General features: G+C 41.0%; 1 protein-coding gene across 1 annotated transcript in view; it reads right to left on the reverse strand.

Moving 5' to 3' along the window:
• The window catches only part of LOC138164887 (3',5'-cyclic-AMP phosphodiesterase 4B), a 535743-nt gene that overhangs the window by 515996 nt on the left and 2690 nt on the right, over window positions 1-17057 (reverse strand). The window contains exon 2 of the mRNA XM_069092825.1: window positions 12427-12665. Coding sequence (XP_068948926.1) covers window positions 12427-12665 — 239 coding nt within the window. The remainder of the gene's footprint in view (window positions 1-12426; window positions 12666-17057) is intronic.

A 17057-nucleotide genomic window follows, 5' to 3' on the forward strand; every position in this document is an offset into this window, starting at 1 on the left:
AGAGAGAGAGAGAGAGAGAGAGAGAGAGAGAGAGAGAGAGAGAGAGATGGAGAGACAGAGTCAAGGAATTGCTTTTCAATATAAAGCTGGTTTCCTTTATAATCCTAAATATTTCCTTTTATATACAACATTATTTCTCTAATGAATCACACTCCAGATTCCAAACAAGTGCCTGAAATTCAGTTCATCAATTATGAGGAACCTACCATGTACAAGGCACTTACCAAAGGTAAGATTCCACAGATCCTGCCTACTGACAAATCAGGAACCACCCATATAGGACAGGAGCAAGTGAGTGGTGTAGACAACACACACCTCTAGTGTGGTATAGACAATGGATGCTCCTGGTGTGCTGGAGTAATTAAGGAGTATTCTCCATGAGAGATGGAATTTCAGTTCTAACTTCCAACGCAGTGACTGCTATTTTGACAAATCAGATGACTACTGCCCGCTTCCTGGAGATTCATTTGGATATAAATCATACTAGAAGGATGGTTCTAGGAAAGGAGGCAAGACCAAAAGTTCTGACATCTTGGTCAAGAAGCTGAAGGACTCAAGGACACATGGTATTTTCTTCACTGCTGATAACTGAAGTCCTGGGTGTCAAGGGAAAGGCAGAACAGAGAAGTGGAAAACTGATAAGAACACTGATACAAACACAGAATATACATTAAAAGTGCTTCAAATAAATAAAATAAAATTTGGGAATGCCGGGCTCCTGGCCTGGGATGGAGATTGTCGAACAATGCTTGTGGAGAACAGTAGGAGTATCACAAGATTGGAAAAGGTTTAAAACATTAAGTCCTGATTTTCAAAAAGAAGAAGAAGAAATGAAGGGAGTAGAGACTATAAATCTTGAGCCGAGGAGCTTGATTCCTTATATAATGTAGACTGTATAATCCAAGAAAAGAAAGTAGTGACCACAAAGACTAAAATTGCTTCATTACCACTAGGATCACTTTGAAAGAGTTATTAGACTAAAGAGATTAAGAGAAGGCTGTAGATAACATTTATCTCCACAAAACATTTCACTAAATCTCTCAGACAATTCTTGTGGATGAGATGAAGATGTGTAGATGATAAGACCTTTTAGTGGATTTAGAGCAGGCTGAATGGCCAGACCCAAAAAATAACCATTAATGGTTTGATTTTAACTTGATAAGCAAGTGTCTATTGACCCAGGCTTCTGTTGTCTAAGTCAGCTGTGTACGATTTGGATAAAACCATAGAGAGCATGCTTATCACATCCACCATGAAAATGCCTAACACATAGGGAATTTAAATCAGGAGTCAAGATTAGGCCCAAAACATAATAGGGATAAATGTAAAGTCAACTGCACAATATCAAGCAGACTCTTTATAAGTAGGGCTACACAGTCAGTAGAGGGCCAGTCACAGAGTCAGGAAGACCTGAATTTAAAAATATCCAGCCTCAAATATTTTCTAGATGAGTTACCCTGGTCAAGTGATTTTACTTTTGTTTGCCTCAATTTCCTTGACTGTAAAGTGGGGATAAATAACAGTACCTGCCTTGCAGGGTTGTGAGAATCAAAGGAGATAACATTTGTAAACCTTTTAGCATAGTGCCTAACACATAGTAAGTGTTATATAAATGGAAGCCATTATGATGAATGGATATCTTTTAAAAAGCTACAGATATTAAATGAAAGAAATTCTTAAATATAAATGCTAGTTTTAAAAAGCTCTTTGAAATACATATGTATATATACGTATATGTATATATCTGTATACACACATATATGTGTATGATTTTCCCTTTTCTTCTCCTAGATAATAAAATCCTCAATTCATATTTACTGCTGCCATCATGGAAAGGTAATAAAGGTGTAAAATATTTTTCCCTCTGAGCCATGGGAAGCTCCAGATCAGGAGACAGATATCTGATGATCTCTCCTAAAGCCCACATGGCATTTTAGAGAGCAAACTTAGGGGAGGGGAAATAAGATAATTAGAAGGCCTGATACACTAAATAGCTCACTCCAGCCTCATCCATTAGCCCAGGTAGAAGACTTCTCGATTTTTCACTGGTCTTGGTGCTCTCTTTCCCTTTTAAAGAGCCACCAATGACTTATCTGGAACCAAGGGAAAACATAGGTAGAGCTCCTAACCTGACCAAAAGGCAGGGTGGACATGAGAAGGAGAACTGAATCCGGCATCAGAGAATGTTCCAATCCTAGGTTCCAGTCCTAGCTCTTCCACTTCCTTTGTGAAAAAATCAATTCATCTCTCTGAGCCTCAGTTTCCTCATCAGTGAAATGATAAGGTTGGGATAGATGGCCACTGAGCTCTAAATCAGCGATCCTTTTGTAAAATGATTAGGTGGGAACAAGAATGGAGTACTCCCAATTCTGAGTGCCTGGGTTCGAATTCCTCCCAGTCCCACCTGGCCCCTTCCAGTGCTAAATCTGTTGTCCTAGGAACCACGCTGGTCTAATAAAAAAGGTACAAGATTTAGAATGTGAGACCGTCCATTTGAATCTTGGGTCTGCACTTGATTCTTCCATTCCTGATAGCTATCATTCTATTTCTCTTCTGTCCTTTGTCCTGAACTCCTCACAAAAGGTCGTCCGCAATAGGGGTTTCCACTGTCTCTTCTGTCACTCTCTTCTCAAACATTAACCATTTGTTTTCCAACATCATCATTCCACCAAAACTGCTCTTTCCAAAGTTACTAATAATGTCTTAATCGCCAAATCCAATGGTCATTTCTTAGGCCTCATTCTCCTTGACCTCTTTTGACACTGTTGAACATCCTCTCTTCTCTAGGTTGTCAGGGCACCCCTCTCTCTTCGTTCTCCTCCAACCCATCTGATTGCTCCTTACCAGTCTTCTCTGCTGGATCCTCCTCTAATCATAGGTCTACTCCAGGACTGTCCTGGGTCCCCATCTCTTCTCCTTCTGTTGCTAATTCACTTGGTGATCTCATCAGTTCCCATAGATTTAATTACTGTCTCTATGTTGATGATTTCTAAATTTATCTATCCTTCCTCAGTCTCTTTACTGGCTTTCAATATCCTGTCTCCAGCTGCCTTTCATACATCTCAGACTGGATGTCCAGTAGACATCTTAAACTTAACATGTCTAAATTTGAGCTCCTATTTCCCCCTAAACTCTCCTTCCCTTTCTAACTTCCCTATCATTATAGAAGACCCCAGTCTCCTCCCAGTCCCTCAGGCTCACAGCCTAGGTATCATCCTGGATTCCTCCCTCTCTCTTACCTCCCAAATCCAAGCCGTTGCAAAGGCCTGTTGAATTCACCTTTGTAGCATCTCTCAAATATCTAACATTGTCACCCCTCCAGTGCAGGCCTCTCAGATGCCCACTCCAGGACTGCACAATAGCCTGCTGAGGGGTCTGCCTGCTTCAAGTCTCTCCCCACCCAATCCATTCTCCATTCAGCCATTGAAGTGATCTCAGGTCTGACCAAGTCACCTCCTCCTTAATGAGCTCCAGTGACTCTCTATTCCCTACAGGCTCAAGTGCAAAATAGCTTCTTGGCATTCAGAACCTGCCCCCTCCTACCTCTCCTATCTTCTTACACCTTACTCCACAACATGGACTCTTTGATTCAGTGACCCTGGTCTCCTGGGTGCTCCACAAACAAGACCATCCATCTCTGGGCTCCGGATATTCTCCCTGGCTGTCCCCCATGCTTGTGACTCTCTCCCTCCACTCTTCTGACTATTGACCTACCTGGCTTCCTTTAAGTCCCAAATCAAGTCCTACCTTCTACAGGAAGCTTTCCTGAACCCATTTCATTTCCAACTCTCCCCCTCCCCCCATTAATTATTTTCTATGTAATCTGTGCACAGCTTGCTTTGTAGATATTGTATTATGTATTGCCCAACTGGAAGTTTGGTCCCTAGTCCCTAGGTCCCTTCCTTCCTTTTCTTCCCTTTTCTTTCTCCTTTTCTCCTGTTTGCCTTCTCTTTCCCCTTCCCCTTCTCTTTCCTTTCTTCTCTCTCTTCATAGGGTATCACATCCTTACCTGCCTGTGCTTGGCCCAATTTAATCTCTGAAACTTTTTTTCTTGTTTTGTTTTGTTTTTCTCTTAAAGACCATCCTTAACCCCAAATCACTGGTCCCAGATCAAGCTCTAGTTGGTCACTGTTTGGGCCTTGATTATCTCAGATAACAACTATTTCTGTTCTGGCCAGAAATCCTGAAGGTCTTCCCCTTCCAGATCTTTTTTTTATTTAATTAATTTGTTTATTTACTTTTAGTTTACAGCATTCCTTTCCACGGTACCTTGAGTTTCGGATTTTCCCTTTGTCCCTCTCCTCCTCCCATCCTGTCATGATGGCATGCACTCAAATACAGGATCTACAAATATCTTCACATTAATCAGTAGTCAGGTTGTAAAGAAGGAATATAACCAGTGGAATGATCAGTGGGAAAGAGGAAACAAAACAAGAAAAAGAAACAGAGCAAGTCGTTGTTTCGATCTGCATTCAGACTCTGCAGCTCTTTCTTTGGAGGTGGGTGTCATTTTCAATCATGAGTCTTTTAGAGTCGTCTTATAAGCTTCCATTGCTCAGAAGAGCCCAGTCTATCAGAGACGATTGTCACACATACGTTGTGTCTGTTATCGTGTACAGATTTCTCCTGAATTTGCTCTTCTCACTCAGCATCAGTTTATATAATTCTCTCCAGGTTATTATGAAGTCCATCTGCTCCTCATTCCTTATAGCACAGTAGTATTCCACTACATTCATATACCACAACTTTTTCAGCCATTCCCCAATTGATGGGCATCCCCTTAATTTCCAATTCTTTGCCACCACAGAAAGAGCTGCTATAAACATTTTTGTACATACGGGTCCCTCCTCCCACTGCTCTGGTCTCTTTGGGACAGAATCCTAGAAGTGGTATTGCTGGGTCAAAGGGTGTGCACTTATTTATAGCCCTTTGGGTATAGTTCCAGATTGCTCTTCAGAATGGTTGGATCAGTTCACAACTCCACTAACAGTGAATTAGTGTTCCAAATTTTTCATATCCTCTCCAGCATTTGTCATTTTCCTGTTTTGTCATCTTAGCCAATCTGACCAATGAGATGTGGTACCTTAGAGTTGTTTTGATTTGCATTTCTCTAATCAATAGCGATTTTAGAGCATTTTTCATATGCTTATAGATATCTTTAATTTCATATTCTGTACATATCCTTTGACCATTTATCAATTGGGGAGTGGCTTGTATTCTTCCAGATCTATTTTTTTAAAGGCCATTCTTTGCTTCGTTTTTCTAACTAATCTAAATCACTGACTTCCTCAGTCAAAGTGAGACCTGTTAAAGACCTTAGCTTGAAAAGACCAAGTTCCCCCAGTGCATTCTGGGCCATCTCCAGCCATCCTGATCCATATCAGGCCACTGGAACCAGACAGCTCTGGAGAGGGAATGCGCCTTGTGGCCTTGCCCAGTCCTCCCTCACATCCAATTCACTTGCATGTCATGGCATCACTTCCCTGAAGTCATGGTCCTCTTTGAGAAGGAAGGACAAACAGCATTTGTTTGTATCTCACCTACCCATTCTACTGCAAGCTCCATGAGGGCAGAGACTGCCATTTGTCTCTTTTTTGCACCCCCAGTGCTGTGCCTGGCACATAGAAGATGTTCAGTGAATGTTTATCACTTGATTGATTCTAGTTGTTGAGGTTAAGATTGATCCTGTACCATTTTCTTACTGATTCTATTTACAAGCAATTGATTGTGCACCATAGCTTCTTAAGTCATGGTTCTTTGATTCTGAACTTAGTTCTGAGTTTGACTGGATAGTAAAGGGTTAAATTTAAAAATCCAGCTCTCCTTGTCTCAACGAATTTTGCTAACTTAGGGAACTACGTGTGAAAGAAAGGGATTTAGCCCTGATATCTTCACTCCATCAAACTATCTTAAGAGGATGTCTGTTTGGCTCTCCACAAGTCTGGGCTGCTATCTCTCACCTGGAATCAAACAATGAACATTCCTTAGTTTCTTGAGTTAAGAGGGAATTGTTGCTAGCCCCCATCATCAAATTTTGAACCAATCATGTTGTTCCCTGAGCCTTAGCTTTGTAACCAGTCATTTTGTACTAAATAAATAAATGTTATCTTGTTTGGAAAGCTGCTTCAGTTGACCTTTTTATCAAATTTCACTAGAGAAAATAAATGTCTTCACCTTTCCTCATCTGCAAAATGTTGGGGCTGGATGGAAAGATCTAAATCCTATGACCCCATGATCCTATCCCAATAGCAATGTTAACATCAGTGCTCTTCTCTCAGAAGGGAAGTCAGAGCATACTACTCAGAAACAGGGGGGAGGTCCTGAAACCAGCGGATGAATCGTATAGAACACAAGTGACAGTGTCCATGGAAAACACCCCCAGGTATGCCTTGGACAAAAATCTGTGAAGAGAATTTGTGCCCTGCTAGCTAACAGCAGAGCGCAGAGGGGGCATGCCTCGCAATCACTTTGCCAAGACAGAAGATGTCAGGGTGGCAGAGCTTGGTGAAGAGCAAGCAGATACGCGTCTCGCCAGCATCCCCTCCTTGTGCCAACTTTGGCTGAGTTTATGGCATTTGCACACAGTATCTGTGGTTATTTTGATCCCGGAAACAGAGCTTTGAGATCAGCGGATGAAAGGCAGTAGGGAAGGAGACAATATTTAATTGAAATCCCCACCAGGCTGTCACCTTGTGATAGACTGTGGGTGCAATAAAAAACCGCCAGTGTCTGCTAACCCCTCCTTCTTTGAACCATCCTCTGCCACCTTGGCTCATGAATAAAATAATCAGCCAATGAGCACAACTGTCCTCAGGTTCCAAAAGTTAATGTGAGGACAAAGTGGAGTTTGAGACTTTGGGCCAGGAGACAGCAAGGCAAAGGAGTGCCTCGATGGAACCATTCTGTTCAGAAGGGAAATCTTCATAGATGCAGGGTAACACCCTAAGACAGAAAGGTGGGAGGTGGGAAATAGGTGAATGTGCATTAAGATGTCAGAGGCAGCATTGCTGGTAAGATGTGTATCAGTAAAACCAATTTTAAAACTATTTTTTATGGGGCAACTGGGTGATGCAGTGAATAGATCACAGGCCCTGGAGTCAGAAGGACCTGAGTTCAAATTCGGCATCAGACACTGAACACTTACTAGCTGTGTGACCTTAGGCAAGTCACTTAACCCCAATTGCCCTGCCTTCTCCCCCTCCAAAAAGCAATATATATATATATATATATATATATATATATATATATATATATATATATTAATCTTATTTTTACTTTTTCTCCTGAATAGCCTTTTTTTTATAACCAATTACCTGTAAAGATAGTTTTCAACATTCATTTTGTAAGAGTTCCAAATTTTTCTCCTCCCTCCTCCCCAAGAAACAAGCAATCTAATATACACATTGTATAACCATTTTGAAAAGCCATTTGGAATTATGCAAACCAATAGCTAAAATATTCACATACTTGAACCCAGAGATTCCCCTCGAGGAGTGTCCCTCAAGGAAGCCATTTGTAAAAAGAAAGACTCAATGTGCCCTGAAATATTTCTGACAGTACTCTTCATTACACCCAACAAACCAGGAACGAAGCAGATGTGGCTGGATTAGGGAATGACTCACTGAACTCTGGCACTACAGGAAATGCCGAGTATAATGAACAGAGAACCATGGGAAAGCTCCCCTGAGCCAATACAAAGTGAACATAGGCAGAGGCAGGAAAACAAAATGCATCATGACCACAACAATGTAAATGGAAAAAATAACTGTCCAAAACACTCCAGAATGAATATTTTGAAGTACTAGCCATGATTTTCCCTTTATTTGGACCCTCTACCCCACTGACATCAAACTCAATTAGAAACAATAGCTACTAAACACTACATAAAGATCTCTGCAAACTTCATATTCACTCAGAAAGTCACATATTAGCATTATCTATGCTCTATTGCATTTTGTTAAATATTTCCCAAATTCATTATAATCTGGTACCAGTCTCACTCTGGAATGCTGTGGGTCACAATGGGCTATGTGTCTGACACCTCTGCTCTACACTCACCCCAGTACCTGGCACATAGTAATAATAATCCTTCATAAATCCTTGTTGATTGACTATGCCCCTGTAACTCCCAAAATAAGAACTTGTAATTATATCTGGAGATTGGCCCAAGACATAAACCTGGAGGTACCATGTTTCACTCCTCATCAGGACTCACTTAGGTAGATTCTGCCTAACTGAAAAGCCATCGGTAACCCTGAGACACTGCACCAAGACTACCCCCACGAAAAGGCACACAACCTTTGTTTATCCTTAGTTTAACTCAAGTTCCAATATTAGGCCATTAACCTCAGAGCTATAAGGGGATAAGAAAACAGGCTTCTGATATTATTTTCAGCTCACTGTGCTGAGAAAGCACTTTACAAACCTTAATATGGCATAGAAAATTAAATCATGGTTACATAAGTATTTCTTTGCTTATGGAGTCCATGTTCGCCATTGAAGTAACCCCAGCAGCCCAAGTGGTAATAGGTGGCCATTTTCCCCCTCAAGTTAGAGTCCTGGGTTATGGAATTCTTTATTTCAGACACCCAGAGGCCACTGAAAAAGTGAGTGGTAATGAGGATGAGTCAGGCTGAAAAAGCCTGCATCCCTCTGATTTCCAATCAAATATTCTTTCAAATAGAGTGTACAGTCAGAATGTTCACTGTTCCCTTCAGCACATGCTGTAAGGACAGATGTAGTTTTAAGGGAACTGTAATAAGGAAATAACTTTTTAAGAAGAACATTAATATCTGATTGAATGAGTTTCTGCTGAAAGTATCAATGTGGGCATTTGCTCAAAAACTTGTTCACAGTTTTATAAACCAAGTCTACCATTTCACAAAATTGTTGAATATCAGAGTAAGAAGGAGTTTTGATGGCCATCTAGTATAACCCATACATGGACAGCAATCCTCTCAATAGCATACTGATAAGTAGTTACGGAGTCTTTATTTGAAGAGGAATCTATCACCTCCGAATGCAGCCCATTTCTACTTTTAAGCAGGTCTAATTATTAGAAAGATTTTTTTTTCCAGATATCAACTCTAAATTAGCCTCTTTGTGACTTACACCCATCTATCCTCATCGTTGACTGGAGCCAATCAGAGCAAGTGACCCCCCTTTCACATAAGAGCAGTTCAGATACTTGAAGACAATTGCCACATCCCAGTCCCATTCTCTAGGACGTTTCATGAAACCTCTTGGGCTATGAGCTTGAGATACTGCAAAACATTCTTTGAGAACTATTCAGTGACCAATATAATTAAAGCACAGAAAGGCAGTGACACTCTTGTTCACATGTCTTCAGGTATCCACAGAGCACATGCACACACATGTAAAGCTTCCTGTCTATGATTTAGTAGATAGGTCTTAGCCAATTGTGCAGAAGTAGTTTGAGAACCGTCCAAAGTAGGATGGGTTGCTTTGGGAAGTAGGACGGTCCCCTCCTTAGGGGTCTTCAAGCAAGGACTGGATGACCACTTATTGAAGATGTTCTAAAGGAGATGTTTTCAGGGATAAGTTGAACCTGGTGGTCACTGAGGTCCCTCCCAACTGCAAATTGTATGCTACCCAAGAGATTCAGCAATGTGCAAAGAATCACAGGTAAAATTCAAAGCCACGTCTTCTGGATTTCAAGCCTAGCATTCCATCCATTATGGTGCCAATGTTTTTCACAGTTTCTTTGTATCCCTAATGTTGAGCACAGTACAGGTACACAGTACACAGTAGGCAATTAATAAATGTTTGTTGATGTTATCTGTCATAGGAAACATGCACTACAACAATGTAGTGCCTTCATTTCTGTATGAACTGCAGAGAAATGAAGGCTGGCAACATATGCCAGAGTCCTAGTTTGGGAAATTCCAACCAGCTTTGCTAAGGAATTCTCAGCATACACTCTGTCTGGAAGGATACAGGCCTTGATTTCTGAAATGGTGCAAATTTACTCAACTCCTGGTTTATAAGGCACATTTAATCCCATGGAGGGACAGATGGTGGATCCTAAATATAAAACTGGTGGCAGTCTCTAAGAATCTAAAGCTGAGATCATGCCTGTGTCCAGACAGGGGGAATGAATTGACTTTGGGATCTTTTAACTATTGAATTGCAGTAAAATGACTCATCTGTTATTATACAATAATATTATAGAAAAATATTATACAATTATATTAATGATCTCAGTGATATATTTCCATCACTACAAGGGGCTTTTGGTGAGGAGCTCACTCTCCCAGGAAGAGTAGCAAGGTGGTGCATTGGATACAGTGCTGGCCATGGAGTCAGGAGGCCCCGAGTTCAAATCTGTGCTTAGTCACTTCACAGCTATGGGGCCCTAGGCAAACCACCACTGCCTGCCTCAGTTTCCTCACTGGTAAAATAGGGATAATAGCGGCACCTACTTCCCAGAGTTGTGGCAAGGATAAAATGAGTACTTATGAAGTACTTGCCAAACCTAAAAGGGCTACATAAATGTCAGTTTTGGGTGCTGTTGTTTAGATGTCATATCAGAAAACATCAGTTAGAGCCTGTTCTGCAAATGATACTTGTAATAAGCAGACTGAGATACAAGTTTGAGTGACTCGTCCAAGTTCATTCAACTAGCGGCTAGGTGGCGCAGTGAGTAAGAGCGCCAGCCCCGGAGTCAGGAGGACCCGGGATCAGTTCCGGCCTCAGATACTTAACACTCACCCAAAAAACTGGCCGTGTAACCTTGAGCAAGTTACTTAACACCGATTGCTTTAAAAAAATGTTTAAGGGGGCGGCCAGCTGGCTCAGCGAGTAAGAGCACTGGCTCCAGTGTCGGGATGACCTGGATCAAATCTGGGCTCAGATACTCAGCACCACACCCAGAAATAACTGGCCATGTAACCTTGAGCAAGTTACTTAGCCCCGATTGCTTAAAAAAATGTTTAAGAAGCCATGTTTTCACTAGGAGAAAGTGGAGAAGTGGAGAACTTAAGATGCAGCATTCTGTAGTGGGAAGAGAATTGGATTTGGGAGCAGGAGATCTGAATTCAATCCTGCTTCTGCCACCTTCAATCTGTGTGACCTTGGACAAGTCAATGCCCTTTTCTGCTCCTCAATTTACTCTTCTGTGAAATGGAGGAGTTGGACTAGATCACCTACCAGGATGTTTCAATGTCTGAACCTATGATTCTTTTATCCTTGTAGTATACAAGCCTGGATGCACAGAAATTCATTGAGAAGCTCTCTACAATTCATTGAGGGAAGAATCGAGCACATGACTTGATGTATTTCTGCATTCCTACAACATCAACAGAAAGTTGCATACCACTTGTTGGCAAGGGATGTAAATAGATTTTTCAAACATGATCTAGCAGAGATAAACCGCTCAAAGCCAATCCAGATATCCCCAAATCTTCCTGCTATGCTAATCTCTAATCCCCCAAGCATTTCCTCTATGAGTCAATATATACAATATAGACCAACATATTCTTTTGCTAATCCAAGTTGGGATGGCCAAGACACTCCCTCCTGCCTCCTCTACACACCCATGGCAGTCAATCTAGTCATTCCAAAATATTCTTTAAGAGCCAACCTAAAATTGCCAAGATATCCTTCCCACAGCCAGATTCAGGACCCGTTTTGACAACACATTATGATTTTCAAGACATCATAAATATTGAGTGAAGAGAGAATGATAGCAGGAAGAACAGGATAAGAAAAGGATCTGGACCTTCGATTTCATTAGTAGAAGAAATTCTCAAACTAAGCAGCTCCCTCTCCCAAATCAGACCAGCAGCGTCTTTCCAATTTGCCGTTTAAGAGAGTTGTTTCGAGCACCAACAAATTAAATCACTTGCCCGGGGTCAATTCACCAGTGTGTGTCAAAGGCAGGACCTGAACCCAGGTTTTCTGGACCTCTAGTCTGCTTCTCTAACCACCATAGCATGTTGCGTCTTTAACAAAAAGAACAGCAATGAACAAATGCACTCATGACTTCAGTGACGAGAAATATTATTCTAATTGGTATTTCAAACAAGATTTAGTTTTATTGGATTGAACTTTTTTGGTTTGTTTTAGATACATACCACCAAAGCAGTCTTAAAACAGCTAAGGCCCATGACACCAGCTTTCTCTGCCCTTTGCCATTATGAAAACATCTCTTGGTTCCTATTTACATACATGGCTGCTCAAATCAAAACTCCTTCACGTTATCTTCCAGAAAATAGTTTCACTGTTAAGAAGCCACAGTGTGAAGCGACAAGAGACCCACACTCCCCAAAGGCCAATAACTGTTTCAAGGAGAAGCAATAATTTAAATGAGAAGAGTAAAGCCCTTGGCAGCGCTGCAGCAGGGCTAGGAAACAGCACTTGGTAAATTAAATTTTAATCCAGAAATTTAATTTGGAAGCCACTTACCTCTCTTGGCTTACGGTAGTGATGGCAATGCTTGGAAGCGTCAGCAAAGGTAGAGTGGTGGGTCTAGAAATGCTATCTCCATCAGGCGTCCTGGCTCGTTCTGACTGTCTCTGGGATAGTGGAGGCAACTGGAGGTTCCCAGAGCAGCATCTCCTCCCCCTCCACAGGTCAATCCCCAGGGTATTGCTGGAGGAACTGTAAGATTTACTCAGGCTGCATTCCAAGTAGTCCTTAACATTCTGGACCAAAAAGAAGGAAAAGAAAAGAAAAAGGAAACAGTAAATTATGAACACAATGGACAGTTCACTGAGTAATATAAGCAGAATCCACACAATCAGTCCCCACAGTGGCTATGATGCATAAATGCAAAGATCACAAAAATGAAATCCAACACCAAGTAATAGAAAACCCAATAAAGATCCCAGAGAGGACAGAGTTGAAGATACTCCCTCCCTCATGGCAGAGAGGTAGGGGACTAAATTTTCCATATGTACAGCCAAGAGAGAGGAGGAATCTCTCACTGTCTTCTCTGGGAACCTCATTGGTTTTCCTTTCCATTTATACATCATAATCATTGTGGACATTGATCTTTGATTTCTGTTTATTTCACTTTAGAATATTCATTTTGCTACTAAGAGTTCAATGTCTCCCAAATTCAGGGCCCTTTTCACTGAACCATTATCTGATATCCTGACTTTAGAATATGTCTGCAAAACATGGGCATACATCTCTAATGCTTCTAATATATAAATATAATCAATACAAACATAATTCTCAAGAAAATTACAACCTTAGGCCTAAATCAAATATAGTTAACTACCAATTATCTCCAGCAAATTTTCAAGCCCTGTCTGATCTCTCTCTGCATCCCGGTGTGCCTGCAGGAAATGTTCCACCACTCATCAGCTGGCATATATTCAAAGAAGGAACATTAATTTTAATATTAGCCTCAGGAAAGTATAATACAGAAAATAAATTTTCTGTTTATAATAATAATAATAATAAATACCCATCAGCTACAGTGTTCCAAGTAAGAAATATCTGGGGATAGTTGAAGATTATCTACCCTGTCCATTCCTAGTACCCTGATGACCTCTTGTTTAAGAACCAGTAACTATGAGTGCTATCAGTAAAGAAAAATCTGAAAGTAACTCTCTTACCAAAAGAGAAAAGAAGGAAGGGAAAAGTTAAGTTACATAAGGACAGACAAAAATGTAAGCTTATTGACACATGTTAACATTCAAGCTAGGGAAAACTAACATAGATACACAACAGATGATGTGAGTTTGCCTAAACCTCCCCCTCCCCATTTTTTTTCTTTTTACTACACTTGTTATTTTGTGGGTATAGGGACCTCCTCCCAAGGGAACTCTCTCCAGCGATCCAGACCAGTAACTGTAGTAAAACTTGGAGCCTTCGAGAGATACTTGAGGCGGAGGGCGGGACACTGAGAGGACAAGGACCTTGACCAGAGAGATGCATTCTGTATATATGAGTAGCAAGACTTGAATCCAGGTTTTCTCAACTCCAAAGGCAACTGGATAATTTCTATCTTTCTTTTCTAAATCTCCATTTAATTTAGAACATGCTGGGGTCTGGAATCCTTCCAATTTCTCCAGCTTAGAGAGAAAGGGATCAGTCCTCCCGTCACTGCTGCGCCAGCCTGGTGGGCACTCCCACTTGACCGTTGGCCACTTGGTTTTCCAACCTCGTGGAAGTGACAAAGGCAATGATAAACAGCAGAGGACCTAGCTTGGGCTCCTTCTCAAGGATGAAGTCACATTAAAAGGTGATTTGTATTAGTGGCCTACACGCAAGTGAAACAAGTTTCTGTGTTTCTATACAGTGATATACAATCAGATAAAGAACGAATGTAGCCTATGTACATGAGCTACACATATTGCACACATACATGTAAACATATGTAAATGCATATGTGTCGTATATACATTCAGGCACATATACAGTATATTATATAATGCTCACAGTGCAGTGTGCATATGCGCGTACAACACAAATGTGCAGGTACTCGTATACGTACACATGTTTGTATACATGCATGTATGTGCATGTAAATGTGTGTACATGTTGTTTAAGTTCTCTATCAAACTGCCTATTTAGCCATTATTCATTCCTTTGCCATCCCTTGTGTTAGACACTCTGAAAATCGGGCTCAGACCTGAACAAGATGGGCAGAGCAGACCAGGTTGCCTTCAGGAAATCACAAAGTTCTTTTAATCCAACTTTTGGGAGGTGATTATTTGTCTCTTATATTGGTAACGATTTGCTATTGGGAAGATCCAGGATTTTTTCCCTTCTTGTTTCCTCATCCTCTGCTCTGTCAGATCAGCCCTTGAGGAGTGGGACTAATAATAAGATTGGATTTAACTTTCTCCTCAGTCTTGTTCAGAATTCACCCAAGTGGGGAAGTCCATTGTGTTCTGCTCAGGCTTCAGAAAGATTGTCTAGATCAGAGGTGGGGACCCTGTGGCCTCAAGGTGAAATGTGACCTTCTAGGTCCTCAAGTGAAGTCCTTTGGTGAAATGCAAACTTCATAGAACAATTCCCTTTAATAAAAAGATTTATTCTGTAAAACTTGAACTCAGTCAAAAGGTCACACCCAAGGACCTGGAAAGCCACATGTGACCTCAAGGCTACAGATTTCCCACCCCTGATCTAGATTGCCCATGCTGAGGAGGGGTCTAGAAATAAAAATGACATAATTGAAGTCACATCCCCCAACCCCTTATTAAAATAGGTCTAACTCTTTTTATAATATTTATTCTTCTCATTAATTATTAACCAATCAGACTTGATTGCTGCTTGTCAGGAATACCCACTCTTCCAAAGGCATATAAGCATCAAGAAGTCACCATGATCCATCTTTAGTTTGAGAGAAATGGTCAAACAACCATCTTTTTATTAATCACTCACTACCCATAAAATGATTAATTAATATTTCTCAAACTTTTTATACATCACACTTTCTCTGTGAAACAGAAGCCTATCTTTGAAATATCAAATCTGGCATTTGTTATATGTCTGAGACATGGAAAATTAAAATCTTCATAAAAGGAAACCTGAGGATCACCAAAGGTCAATAGAGGTGCCCTTGAGCGAAAGCAGCACATTATAGAAAGGAATTACATGTGAAAAGATTAACAAAATACAGAATCAAAGAGGTGCATGTAAGAAAAACCAGACGGACTAATGGGCCCATAGCAAAAGAGAAAGATCACGAAGGGAGAGGCCACCGGTTCCACTGGTCTCCTCACAACATGAAAGGGACAGAAAGCATGTCCTCAACATATGAACTGAGAGGAAACACTGGACACAAGTCACCCAAGAGGCAGAGATGAGTCTGGATCTGCATCACTGGACAGAGTGCCCACGGGTCCATTGGTAGACTGGACAACATTTAACTAAATGTAATATAATTGTACATAATATATAATGGTACATAATATAACAGTACATAAAATACCAGTAAAGATCCAACTTGATCCTGTCCTTATTAATGTCCAACAAGGAAACAAGCATTTATGTAGCTTTTATTGTGTGCCAGGCAGTGCTGAACCCCTAACAAATGTCTTATTTGATCCTTACAACAATCTTTGGAAATAGGTACTATTATTTTCATCTCCATTGTATAGATGAGGAAACTGAGGAAAACAAGGTTAAATTACTTGCCCAAGGTCACACAGCTAGTAAATGCTGAGATTGGTTTTGAACTTAGATCTTCCTGCCATTAGGCCCAGCCCTTTCACCACCACGGTCACCAAGTTGTCCAGAAGTCAGAGGCTGTGTGTGCTTTCTGTAGCTGAATATTGTACATTCCCATATTTACATAGCTTCCAGTTTCACTGGGGAAATGAGCTAACTTCTACCCAAAGCAGTTCTACAATTCCAGTCAGTAAATTAGGAAAAAAGGTACAATGTCTAGTTCCATTGAAGTGACTTCATTCCAAGTGGGCAGTGTGCCTGTCCCTGATAGTCTGAACACAGACTGTTTTTGAGCCAGAGCCAGAGAGGCCTCCCTGCTTGTAATGGTAACAGAATTTGAAGATCTTCCCAGCCCCTTATTAGGCCTCACCTGGAGCCCAACAAGAGAAGCTTGCTTAGGGGAGGCTTGTTTTTCAGGAAGAGCCACACCTTTTGTTATTTCATAATTAGGCAGTGCATCAGGAAGGTTGTGATGGTCTCTGACCCTGGAGAAGGCTCTATATATACCCTAAGGTGAGGTTTTGCTTTGGGGCTCACTTATGGTAAGAGTTGTGTGATTTGACCAGATGAGACTCTGGGCAGCCATTAAGGATCCCCCCGGCTTTGAAAAGCCACATGTTGGTACTTCTCTCTCTGGTGACTAACACTGTATGTATGTAATGGTCAGACACCTGTCTGTTGGTCTGTTGAACTGTATAATTTTCTCTGTATTTTTTGTCTGCTTGTAATTTCTGTTTGTATTTTCTGAAGTTGAAGGTGCTGACTTTTTGCCTGAGCCAAGTGAATGATATATGTTTGATTAAACTAAGATTGTTAACCCCTTTTGAGTAGCTTTCCTTTAGAAAAGCAGATCAAAGAACCTGGGCTAGCAGCCATTCGTATGCTAGGGTGCTTGCTGCTACATAGCA

Source organism: Petaurus breviceps, unplaced genomic scaffold (assembly GCF_028583685.1).
Source record: "Petaurus breviceps papuanus isolate PSGF00001 unplaced genomic scaffold, PetGlider_PUasm1.0 207, whole genome shotgun sequence".
Taxonomy (NCBI): domain Eukaryota; kingdom Metazoa; phylum Chordata; class Mammalia; order Diprotodontia; family Petauridae; genus Petaurus; species Petaurus breviceps.